This window comes from Rhinolophus sinicus, chromosome 3 (assembly GCF_057876585.1).
Source record: "Rhinolophus sinicus isolate RSI-liver-muscle chromosome 3, RSI-T2T, whole genome shotgun sequence".
NCBI lineage: Eukaryota > Metazoa > Chordata > Mammalia > Chiroptera > Rhinolophidae > Rhinolophus > Rhinolophus sinicus.
Genome location: NC_142503.1, coordinates 54,343,843 through 54,356,047, shown reverse-complemented (window position 1 = coordinate 54,356,047; position 12,205 = coordinate 54,343,843). Strand labels below are relative to the sequence as shown.

At 36.1% G+C, this 12,205-nt stretch overlaps 1 protein-coding gene across 3 annotated transcripts in view; it reads left to right on the top strand.

The window, feature by feature from the left end:
* Positions 1 to 12,205, top strand: part of HAPLN1 (hyaluronan and proteoglycan link protein 1) — a 66,461-nt gene that overhangs the window by 25,230 nt on the left and 29,026 nt on the right. The window contains exons 1-2 of one of the 3 annotated variants that reach the window (XM_019746358.3): positions 9,081 to 9,236; positions 10,245 to 10,370. In XM_019746358.3, the coding sequence (XP_019601917.1) occupies positions 10,271 to 10,370 (100 nt within the window). In that variant the 5' untranslated portion in view covers positions 9,081 to 9,236; positions 10,245 to 10,270. Of the gene's footprint in view, positions 1 to 9,080; positions 9,237 to 9,547; positions 9,626 to 10,244; positions 10,371 to 12,205 lie in introns of those variants that run through there. The other 2 variants (XM_074328761.2, XM_019746357.3) reach the window with 2 other exon arrangements.

Genomic DNA, 12,205 nt, shown 5'->3' with positions numbered 1-12,205 from the left:
TAGTTGGCTAAAGCAGGCTTTTCAATCTCTTTAAAATGCCTGTGTTTAAGTTCTATTTGAATTGCAACTAGGGAATATGTCTACTTTTGTAGATTTCTTAATTTAATGCCAAATTCCTTGTCAGTGTTCAGAAATCATTTGCTATTACTGATAATAACAATGAGTTATTTTATTTCATACATTAAGAAAAAGTGTTTTTAAAGTCTAATTTTATATTATTCAATATAATGCATTATTGCTGGTGCTACTGAGGTTTTTTGATCATGGAATCAAGGAAGAATCAATTTATAAGATGATCTCTTTACAAGCATGCGGAGTAAGCAGACTCTTGAATGTTTTGCTAGAGTTTTCTAGTTTGATTGTTTGTGGTACTTATTTTAGGCCAGAAACTAAGGAAATTTTATTGAAATTTCCATCTTAGTCAAAATTACATTTAGCATTTGGACTTATTATTCCCATAATTTAATCATTATAATGCCAATACACCATATGCATTTAGCATATTAAACTACAAAGAAATTATGAGATATCCTAAGAAGTGGCAGCATTGCTAACTTATATTCTGACAGATTTAATCACCTTTTAAGAAAAGTTCACAAGATGAGTTGATTTTTAATGATTTTCCTTATGTGTAGTGACAGAAAATGAATGTTTTCTTCTTCATTCCATTAAGGATGCATGTTTAAGAACATAGCAATGTAATATTCATGTTAGTTGTAGTCTAATTTTTAATGTTCTATAGTAAAATTATGATTTTTTTAGGGCATCAAAAGTAGGATAAGTTCCCCAAAGATAAATAGAAGGAAAAATTATTTTCTTTCAATATCACCATCATCATCAAAATGTAATGCTTAATATGTAGTTATTGATTTCCTCTACTAACAACTGTCTGGTTAAGAAATGGACTATTCATTATAAAAGACATATCCCCTCCTGGCACTAAAACTTTAGAAATCTCATGTAACTGAAATACTTCGGAGTAGATGGTGAGAACACCTGCACACAGTATATAGACAGAGCCCACAGCAAGGTGCCGAAGCTACTGGACCAACTTCTACTACACTCTAGGGCTTGGAGACCATAGGTTTCCTTGTCCATCTAGCATACCGTATTGTCCACCAACGGATTGTGAATTACCCACAAGAGTTTGAACTAGACTATTGGAAAATATTGAGAGCAAGTCTGGAATTTCCTCTGCATGACCTGTTACGACAGTCTCAGTGACTGCCCTGCACAGGGAAAAGATGTTTTTAAGAACGTCACGTCAAAATGAATTGGTGTTTCTGTGTACACACACCATTCCACCCAGATGATGTAGCTATACGTGCAGAAGGCACTGAGCACACACAATGGCAAGGAAGTTCCTTTTCCTTTAGTTACAACTTGTATGTTTTCCTTCCTGTCGTATGAGTGGGTGTTGACAGCTACCTCTCCACTAATATTATTCCATTTGAAGGGATTTCTGATTGAAGAGGACATTCCACAAGATTAGAGAGGCATAGTTTACTCTGCCTACTCTCTTAATAATAGAAAATTGAGTCAAACAAGATGTAAAGTAAATATGCAATACTGTGTTTAGTATATCTGTAAATCCCATTCCCAACCTCAGTGTGAACTGGATTGGAGAACACAATTACAACTGAAGGTGTTGTTTGCCAATAAACATTGAATGGAATGTTTACAACTCTTAAGCATCACTTTAAGTTTAGGGCTTCATTTAGTTTATAACCTAGGAGTATCAGAATGCTGCTATATGTGCTTGATTCATTTATTTGTTCATCATACCAGACTATTAGTTACTCAGAAACAAGAAAAGTCCCAATAAGTCCCTGCAGTTATTAGTATGTATATGCACTGCTTTCCCCGACACACCCTACATATTCAAACAAAACCACTGAGGAACCCTTTCATAAAATTATTTTGGGAGAAGTCTAACCCCTATCTCAAGAATTTCTAAAGCAGATTCAGATAGGCCAATGGACAGCTTGAGCAAATGTGCTTTGATTAAGTGGAAGGTTGCAGAGCTTGTCTTAAACTGTATCAGTATTCTCTGAGAAAGCTGGTGAAGAATAACCAGCCAAGTGCACATAAATGAATCAAATTGCTATTTAAACAAACATTATTATTTTATCATCCCTTTAAAAATTCATATTTTTTTTTGCTGAGGAGGAGAGTCTTAAAATGCAATGTGAGTAGAATGGACAGCCTGATATCTCCAGTTAAAAATAATAATGATAATTAATAATATAATGATAAAAAACTAATGTGTGTAACACTGACATTTGTCATCAACTATTCCAATTGATGGATAAAAAACGTGAACCTAAAGCAGATAAATGACTTCTCTCAGGGTCCACAAGTGTAAAGGGGCAGAGCAAGAAATGAAACTACACTCTGCCTTTCCATTACACCTATGCCGTATCTCCCCATCTCCCTAGGATAGCCCCAATTTACATCACAGTTTTCCTATACAGTTATCAATAGTTCTCCTGTTCACTCTGTGCTCTGGTTTGGATGATAAATCATATGATCATGTCACATATTAAATAAGGTAATAACTATAACAACATATAGAGAAAAGAGAAGAGAAAAATGAAGTTAAGAGTGCATGAGTAAGATTTTCAGGTAATGAATGAAGAAATAGAAATATAAAAGAAAAACAGAAAAAAGTAGGATGGAAAGTTGGGGGGCAATGGAAAGAAAATAGTCAGATTTCAAAATGTGGAGGAGGAAGAGAAAAAGAAATGACTCTTAAATTTTAAGATACACTTTATTCTTAGAGTCATGAGGAGCCTAGATCCAACCTCTCATGTTTTATCTGCATGGCACAAATCCATGACTTGTTGAGTTTTTTGAGATTTTTAATTAAGAAAGGAACCATAAGTAAATAGTGGAAACATCTACACACAAAAAAAAAAATGATAATAAAGCGATCATTTAGCTAAGTTAATTTTTTTAAATATTTTTTTTGTTTGTTTCTCAATTTCATTTGACGTGCAGTGTTGTATTGGTTTCGGGTATACAGCGTGGTGATTGGACATTTGTATAACTTGAGAAGTGATCACCCCATGCTCCATGCATGGTTTTCCACTGTTGTTGACTGTACTCCTTGTGCTGTGCTTTGCATCTCCATGACTGTTTTGTGGCTACCTATTTGTACCTAAGTTAATTTTCATATCAACCAGACAGTCTGGGCATCATAGTAAAAGAGCAAGCTTATGAAGAAAAAAAGTAATATAAAGTGGTCATTTTAAAATGATTTGCTCTAAACCTAAGCAGTTTCTATCCAAGTTGCTAAGGTGTACTTATATCTACCTTCAGCAATCACCATAGGCTCTATATCCAATTTTGTTCTTAGAGAAGCCATCTGAAGACGTTTTTGGATGCGGGAATTGTAATACAGTATTCCTTTTCTTGTGTCATTTTCATTTCCTTATACTTAGAGACACTGTGCCATGTATTTCCTTTATTATCCTTTTTCTACTTTTTTATTACCCTTCTTCATATATTTGAGTGGTCTTTAGTTCCTCTTTTTTTACCTCTCTTAATACCTCCTCTATACCTTCTTTCTCACACTATTCCTACCCACTTCCCCCTCTTTGACAGTGAGCGTGGGAGGGAAACCACTCGTTTTCAGAGAGGAGCAGTGGGATGCGCGCTGATAATGCTTTAAGGCAACTTCAGCGTCAGATCTGCTGGAATTGTCAAAAGCCCAGAGAGGGTCTTAAAAAGTTTCCAAGACTCTTTTGGTCCTGTGACAATTATCCCAAACTTACAGGTAATAAATTGTGGCAAATAATCCTTTTCAATGCCAAATATGTTTTTTTAATCATTAACCGTTTTTGGATGAGAATCATTCCAAATTGAATTGCATTGTTTTCTGCCTTTTTAATTTTGTAAACATAGCAACATTATAAAAAAATTGGTGAAATCAGAAAAATATCCATCACATAATATTTTAAGAAAATAACTAACATTTTATATGCATTTCTTTCCAGTGTTGTAATGTCACACACACCAAAGCAAACAAACAAGCAAACAAAAAAACATGTGCACTCTACAAAAAAAAAGGAAAATTAGGAAAGAGTAGAGATGAAAATTGAACATAAGCACAATATTATTTCCGGGGGTTTATGAACGCTGAAGCTCAATTACACATGAAGAACACCTGGTAACCTTAAAGGCTTAGACCAGTCGTTCTCAAATTTGAGCCTGTGTCAGACTCACCTGGGAGAGGCATGAGGCTTGTGAAACACTGCTGGCTAGCCCCATCCCAAGTTTCTGATTTATGAGACCTAAGGTGGGGCCTGAGAGTTTGCTTTTTTTGTTGTTGTTTTTAACAAGTTCTGGTGCTGTTTATACTGATGCTCCAGGACCCACACTTGGATTCAACTCCTACACTCATTCCAAATAGTGAACTTTTAGAACTCACCTGCCTCTGAGATGAAGATGGCTTGAGTTTGCTATTTTGCTTACATTTATCCATAAAAATGAATCAGGTTTGGAGTGGGCCATGCCAGCTTGATAGCAATAGTTTGTGTAGTTTTTATACTTTATCTAAAACATTTTTCATCCAGAGAAGAATTTATTATTATTATTATTATTTTGTAATTGAGACCTCCTGTAGTAGGTATGAGATCTAGGGTAGAACTCATGTTTTCTTGCCCTGATCTAGTGCTTTTTCCAGATTACCAGGTTGCCAAGGGATCATGCTGAGGGCAAGAATGCAGTAGACTGACCATGCCCAGATTAGGAGGTCATTGTGATGTCTATGGCTGGACATCTACTTCCAGGCATCATAAATGCTCTTCAACTCTTCAGTAGCTTTCACTCTGATAGAACAATGTAGGACGGCAGGGAGATCGCTATGTTCACCTTGAAGTTTATACAGACCAGCTCCTGAGGGGAATTATTGTAGTATAGTTGAACAAAGATTTTTTTTTTCAATAATAGCTTCTCTTGAACATTGGGTATATTGCAAGCAGTTCGGCATTCTTCCCCATTGTGTACAATAAGTCCTGGGGCTTAGGTAAAGATCCAGTGTCCCTCTGCACACTGAACAATTCAAATACATCATTAATCTGAGTTCTTCAGCCATCATTTGGGTCAGTGATCTGACTTCTGATTTTTACCTGTAGAGTCAAAACAGAAAACAAAGGCAACCAACAACAATGAAACAATTAATGTGCCAGCATAAGGTTGCCATTAAAACAAATTTCAAAGTAAGCATAAAATAATCTATACTTTGGAAGTCTAAGATTTACAATTCCATGAAATAAAGGCCATTCTACCAGCAAAAAGACAAGAAAAGTTACTTCAGAAAAAAAATAACAATTTTTTTAATTGAATTAATTTAACCTAATGAAAAAGTATATTTTACAATCCCTTTATTTTTTATTTTTTAAATCTATTGGGGAAAAAAATTTATTGGGGATGACAATGGTTAGTGAAATTACATAGTTTCAAGTGTATATTTATATAATATACCATCTATATGTCACATCATGTTCACCATCCAGAGTCAGTTCTCCTTCCATCACCATATATTTGACCTACTTTACCTTCTTCTATGAGTTTTTGCTTGTTTGTTTGTCTTGTTTATTTGTTGCTTTCAGTTTTATATTCCACATATGAGTGAAGTCATATGGTTCTCAACATTTTCTGACTTATTTCGCTTAGCATGATAATCTCAAGATCCATCCATGTTGTTGCAAATGGTAGAAATTCATCTTTTTTATGGCAGAGTAGTATTCCATTGTGTATATATACCACATCTTCTTTATCCCCAGTGTTGTTGTTTTTTGGCCGTTTCATTGCACCACTGACCAACTTTTAGGAAACAGTAATCATAGTCACTCTTCTTCTTGTAAATAGATCAGACTTATAAGATATCAAGGAGGAGAAGAGTCAGTCTATTTTAAAATAATTCTGTCAAGTGAGATTCTGTGGTTTGAGATTCCATGGTTTCTTTACTCACTCAATTTCTAGCAACCTTTGTTTTGATCCTCATGATTTTTAAATTTGGAGTATTAAATAGAAACCTGGTTTATTTCATTATGCCCTCAGTGGGGAAAAAAGTAACTCTCCACCATCCTCCATATGATAATATGTGATCTTTAAAGAAGAGTAAAATCTCCCCTCAGTCTTGGCTCCTTTAGTCCTCATAACTGTTCTCTCAGGTCTATCTTAACTCTCGGAACACAGAAAGTGCTGGGTGTGGGACATGCAGTGAGGAAAGCGTTCAGGCCTGAACTCACACTTGTCTTGTGTGAACAGGGCTGTGATCAGTGCTATGCCCACAACCTGGTGAGGGATGGAAGAGGCAAGGCATCCCATCTTGTGCAAAGCCTTGAAAGAGATTTGAGAGCTGGCTAGAAGAGCTGATGGCATTCCTTGGGGTACATAGGACACCAGTAATGTTGGTGGAGAGTGCACTCTCTGGGGTCAGACTGCCCAGTTCCTCAGCTCTTTGCTTTACCACTCTGATTCCATTTCCAGAACTGTAAAATGTGTATACTAATATATTTACTACAGTCGAGCTATTCTGATAAATAACAATTAAACGGGGGAAGAAGATTCAAGGACAGTGCCTAGCATGTAATAGAGGCTCAGGAAACGTGTGGCATTAGCTCTCAAGGCACAGAAAATAGTATTTATGCTTCCATTTGGTTTTATATTCCCATTACCTGATGCAATAATGTTAACGCAGTGGGTGTTTAAGGAACAGCAATTGGCCACTTTGGTATAAGACTGTTGGTATTAGTATGTCTTTATTTCTGTGTATCAAATTATTAGACTTTTACATCGGCTGTGTATCAAATTATTAGACTTTTACATCGGCTAGAGTGTCTTGCTTCCAAATAGTGATGCAATGATCACGAAAGCTGAACTGTAAAATTACAGTCCTGCCATATGTCTGTGACTGTGCACACAGACATTTCGGTCTGACTTCATGTTGAAGCTGGCTGCGGCATCATGGCAGGAAGTCTTGGTAGGCTGCAAAAAGAGACCATCACGTGTGAGTTGCAGGTGAACTAAGAGTGTTGATTCAAGGCTGGCAATAGCTTGTTGTATAAAAGTCCCCCAAATTTCCTAAATTTTATTCATATCAAAAACTGAAAAATTTTGCCTCGTATACCTAGATATTCAGAGAAGACATCACTACAAAATGCAAATAAGCAGAATTTGGCCTCGTTGTCCACTGAGGACCAGCACACAGACCACTGGCGCAGCCCTGGTCCTCAAGAACCTCAGTCTAACGTATGGTACCTTGTGTTGTACTTGCCATTTGCTTAAACACCTGCTGATTGTGTCCTTAAAGTTCACTTTCTAGTTTCACATCTTTTGATGAGACCCTCATTATACTGCCAGGGTTGTGAGGATAACTTCCACTCTCTTCTCTCTGGTGTGCATGGCAGTTGGAAGTGTGGGGTACTTGGTGGGGTTCACTGATCTATGTGTGGGGTACTTGGAAGCATTCACTGATCTATGCCTCTATTCTAATTACAAATCACTGAACATGTGCGATATCCTCTACTTCTTTATAATAGAAGATGGCGTGTGTGTGAATGCATGCGTATGCACACATGTGAGCCACCAACGAAGTATTCATGGCACCAAGGTGGTATTATAAACCAGGCAGGGCACAATCCTACTAAGCAAAGTACCATCTGACTTCTCACATGTAAGTCTTGAAAATAAAAGTTTATATTCATATGTAGTACAAGTCAAATTTTAAGATCATAGTAGGTTCAAGTTAAAGAACCTAAGTACAAAAAAAGGCAACAAAACAAATATCAAATGGGTTCTCTTTTAGAAAAATAAGTGCAACTCAAAGTAAGTTTTGCTTTTGCTTGAAAACAAATAAAAACTTTGCCTCTGACTAGATAGAGCAAAGTAACTGTGTCAGGAAAAATGGAAATATTTGTCTCAAGGTGTTATTACAAAGACTGCATTAACCATTGTATGCACAATGCTTAGCATACTACTTGGCAAATAGTAGACATTCAATTAAAAGGAATTACTATTTTTATTATTATTTATCCCCCCATGCTTGTGTATCAAATTGTGTATTTGGACAGCTAATACCTTAACTCAATGGAAAGCCCTTAGTGGTCTAATTTTTAATACTACGGAGCTAAGGGAGATATATACATCTAGTTGTAATATACTTTAGGTAGACAAAAATAAAAATCAGGATGACTGCAGTGGTAGGATGCACAACTCTAACAGTGTGTGTGTGTGTGTGTGTGTGTGTGTGTGTGTGTGTTTGGCAGTATACAACTATATATATATATATGTTATATTGTAGATGACCACACTAATGTGAAAATTAATGTAGGAATTCTCTGCCTCTGTTCTTCTTGACCCCTTACCTAGAATGTCTCCTTTCTTTAACAATCAAAATTGTATGCTCTCCTCCCACTCTCTTTTCCATATTTCCCCACTTCCTCTGATCCTTGTGGCAAGCAGAAAGCTCATAACCGACTCTAGTACTGGTTTGCGCATTGTTTTATGTTTTTGTATATAATTGTCCCAATTATATTCCAAATCCCAAAAGGTCACCTTTATTGTATTTGTTCACCCAAAGTGTAGTTCTGGGCTGAAAATAATTAATGTTTGTTAATAGTATTCCTATGGGCAAAAGTCAGTAGTTTCAAAAAACAATAATCATATCCAGAAAATCCTCAGAGAAACAAGCAAATGAACTTCCGAAAATAAAATTAGCAAATCAGATAAAATTTTGAAGGTGACACTCTTAGTTTTCTGGAATAAGTTTCTCAATTTGCTCACCCACCATCTTCTTTCTGTGACATAAGGAAGAAAAAGAAAAGGGTTAAAGCAAACATGAAAGACTGAAGCCATGAGCATCATAATAATGCCAGTTTTTAGAGAGCAGAAGGCAGCGAGGTGTTGTGGTCCCAAGAGAGACTTGAGGAACTTCTGTGAATAGCGCAATAGGATCTGGAGTAGAGACCAGCCTGCAAGGACCTCCAGGAACAGACTCAGAGCTCTTTAATAAGTATTCCAGGGAGTCAGCGTTTCCTGGAAAAAACAAATTAGTGTGAGAAGCCCGTACTGTGCAATTTCAGATTTAAAAATAACCAAGTATTGTGAAGGCTGCTGTGTGCACGAGAGAAAATGAAAGCCCTTGTTAACAGTTCCCTCAGCTTCCACATTAAAGCAGAGGAACTACACTGAAATTCTTGCCTGGCAGAAACTGCAAAGGTCGCAAGGTCTGTATCTCTTGAAATCACTTTTTGGTTCTTCCATTGACAAAGTTTGGGGGGCGGGGGTTGCATCCCCTTTATCAGTGGGTCATAGAATAAAGAACAGCCGAGTGACGGCTCTGCCTCTTTTGCTTCGAACCAGAGCTGCTCCTCGCTGTCTATTTCAGCTCTTCATTTGCCTAATTGTCCTGCGAGGCAGGCAGGGACGTTCCCTGCAGCCTGGCCCTGCTGACTGCAGAGACCCTACCTGGCACTCCGAGTTGGTGCGTCAGCATTTTAGGTAGAAATGAATGAAAAATCAATCAGGATGACTGCAGTGGCAGCATGCACAACTCTAACCTAGTTTGTCCATAATGTTCAACTATTCACCATAGACTCAAGCAGTGTTTAAGATGGTAAGCGAATTTGTAACCAATGTGCTCCTTCTGCTTAATCAGGGATTTTTTTTTTTTTTTTTTTTTTTTTTTTTTTTTTTTTTTTGTCCTCTTTTCTATTTAGAACAAGTAAATCTAACCTGCTTAGGAAACCATATGTAAAATGACTGATGCTGTCAAGTTTCATGCAATATTCTCTATTTGCTCTGGTTTAGGATTCAGTTCTTAATTAGACCAGGTGATAAATATTCATATACAGATATCTCGAATTGTTGTTTTATTAACTTACACTTCAAATTCAGTGGTTTAAACATTTTTTGAAAGTCTATTTATATCCTTGCCACATGTCTTTGTGACTTGCTGTAACTCTCTATGATCAAAACTATACTGTTGTAAATTTTTAGATTTACAGTTCTGCAAAGATAGAGTTAAACACTATTTGGACTCTGGCTGCCTAAGGGAAACTGTTCAAAGCTGCAGTCTTCAGCGCCCAAAGTCAGCTACAGAAACTTCTGAACAGATTGGGTTAAATATTTTTACAGACCCATTCTATGATGATAAGGCGGTAATAAGTTGTGCAGTGCAACACTCCCAAGGGTTCCAAATCTCACAAGCCTCTTTGTATGTGATGCTCTCACAGTGGAGAAGATTCTTTGGGCTACAAAGATGAAGAGTCTACTTCTTCTGGTGCTGATTTCAATCTGCTGGGCTGATCATCCTTCAGACAGCTATACTCTAGATCATGGCAGAGTTATTCACATCCAAGGTAAGAAAACACAGGCTCTCTTATGAAAGTCAAAAAAAAAAAAAAATTAATTTCAAGTTACTTAGAGTTGAGATGCTTGGTTAGTGTTTCTTAATTTTAGTTTTGCTGCATTGACTTTTTCTTTTCCTTTCTGCTTGTGGGTGAACATGCTCTCCCTGGTTTTGAATGCTATCGTATTACAGTAGAGTTAAGAATCAGGGACAATTAAAGTGGAATGGCTTATGAATATCCATCTACAGGGAGTTGATGCAATTGTTCAAGGCTTTTTACTACAGTTGCTATCTTCTAAGTAGGATGAATGGCTTAAAGTTTATTTAAATGCCAGGTGAAAGGGAGAGAAATAGGAAGTAAAACTTACGATGTAAGGTCATTCTGTTAGAGTAATCATTAAGAAAAACAATATGTAAATGAAAAGTCAGACAAGTTAAGGTTCAGGAAAAAGTTAACTTACCTATTATAATCTCCTTGGTTAAATATTTAGTTCCAATAGACCAACACACTGCCCCTGCACATTTATTTTCAGCTCAGCTGAATCCTAAGCCTCAGAGCTATAGCAAAATTTGAGGCTGCAGTACAATGCAGCTATTTCCTCAGTCCCAGGTTCAGATGAGGGACATCCTGCACTAAGAAAGCTAAGAGACTTATGCAATAAGGAGAAGATAGTGGTAAAGGAGCTGTAACTTCTCTCTTTGCCCTTGTATGCTAAATAATTAATATAAGAATTACAGAATTTAACAATTTAAACATATGGTGATAATAATTTTAGATGAACTCAGTTTGGGGACCAGAGACATTATAAGTTTGTTAAGAGACATAAAACATCAATTGATATCTTCAAGGTCAAAAGTGTAGTCTCAGAAAACTGCATCCACTGTTGAAAAGTATGACTTGTGAAGGTCAAATGATAGTGTAAGCCTGGCAAGAAGTATTTTCCTGTGTGTATTATGACTACCCAAATATAATTCTGAATTTGACAATGTCTAGCTATTCTACACATATTTCTTTCAGTTCTCTTTGCTTCCAAAAGCTTTATATTTTCCACTGTTGGACCATGAAAAGGAATTATGTAATCATAAATTTTACTATGCAAGATGCTGACTCAGCTATTTCTTTTAATGTATATAGAATCAAAACTGTTTCCCAAACACTATATTTACACATAGAGATTTCTGATAAAGAATAACTTCTTTTTAACATCTAGTCAAAGAACGTATTCAGCCATTAGTAACAATAGCAGTTTTAAAGCTGATGTAAACTAAACTTTAGCTTTGGTTTCAAGTTATTATAAGACAGATAGCTGTTGTATTATTAACTGTGTACAAACCATTTGCACCCAGAGTGTGAAAATATTATTTTGAAAGTGTATTCACATTTTAAAATTACTCTTAGGGAGCCTTTAAGTCAGACTCAAATTTTGTGAACCAGAAAAACTTCTGTTGCTCCAACCTTTCCATTCCCAAATCTCAGTTGGAATTTAGTGCAAAGGAATTTCTGACACGAGTATCAGAATTATCCAGATTGTTTGCATACACTATCCAATTTAAATAAATAAAAATGACTTGATAGTCCATTTCATTTTAATTGTAAATTCATATTCCTAGAAAGTTGCTCATAGCTTTCAAGTAATAAAACTACAAGGCCTACATTTTGCTTGTGGAAGTTAATACTGAAATGTGATTTGTATCAGGATCATGATGCTATGTCCGTAAGTCTGAATTTATTTTAAAATGGCTCCAAATACCTGTTCTTCATACCTTTCATTCAATACAAAGTTTTCTTTTTTCCTTTATGAATCAATTTGGTTACACAAGAAAGTTTTACTTGTCCACAGAGTC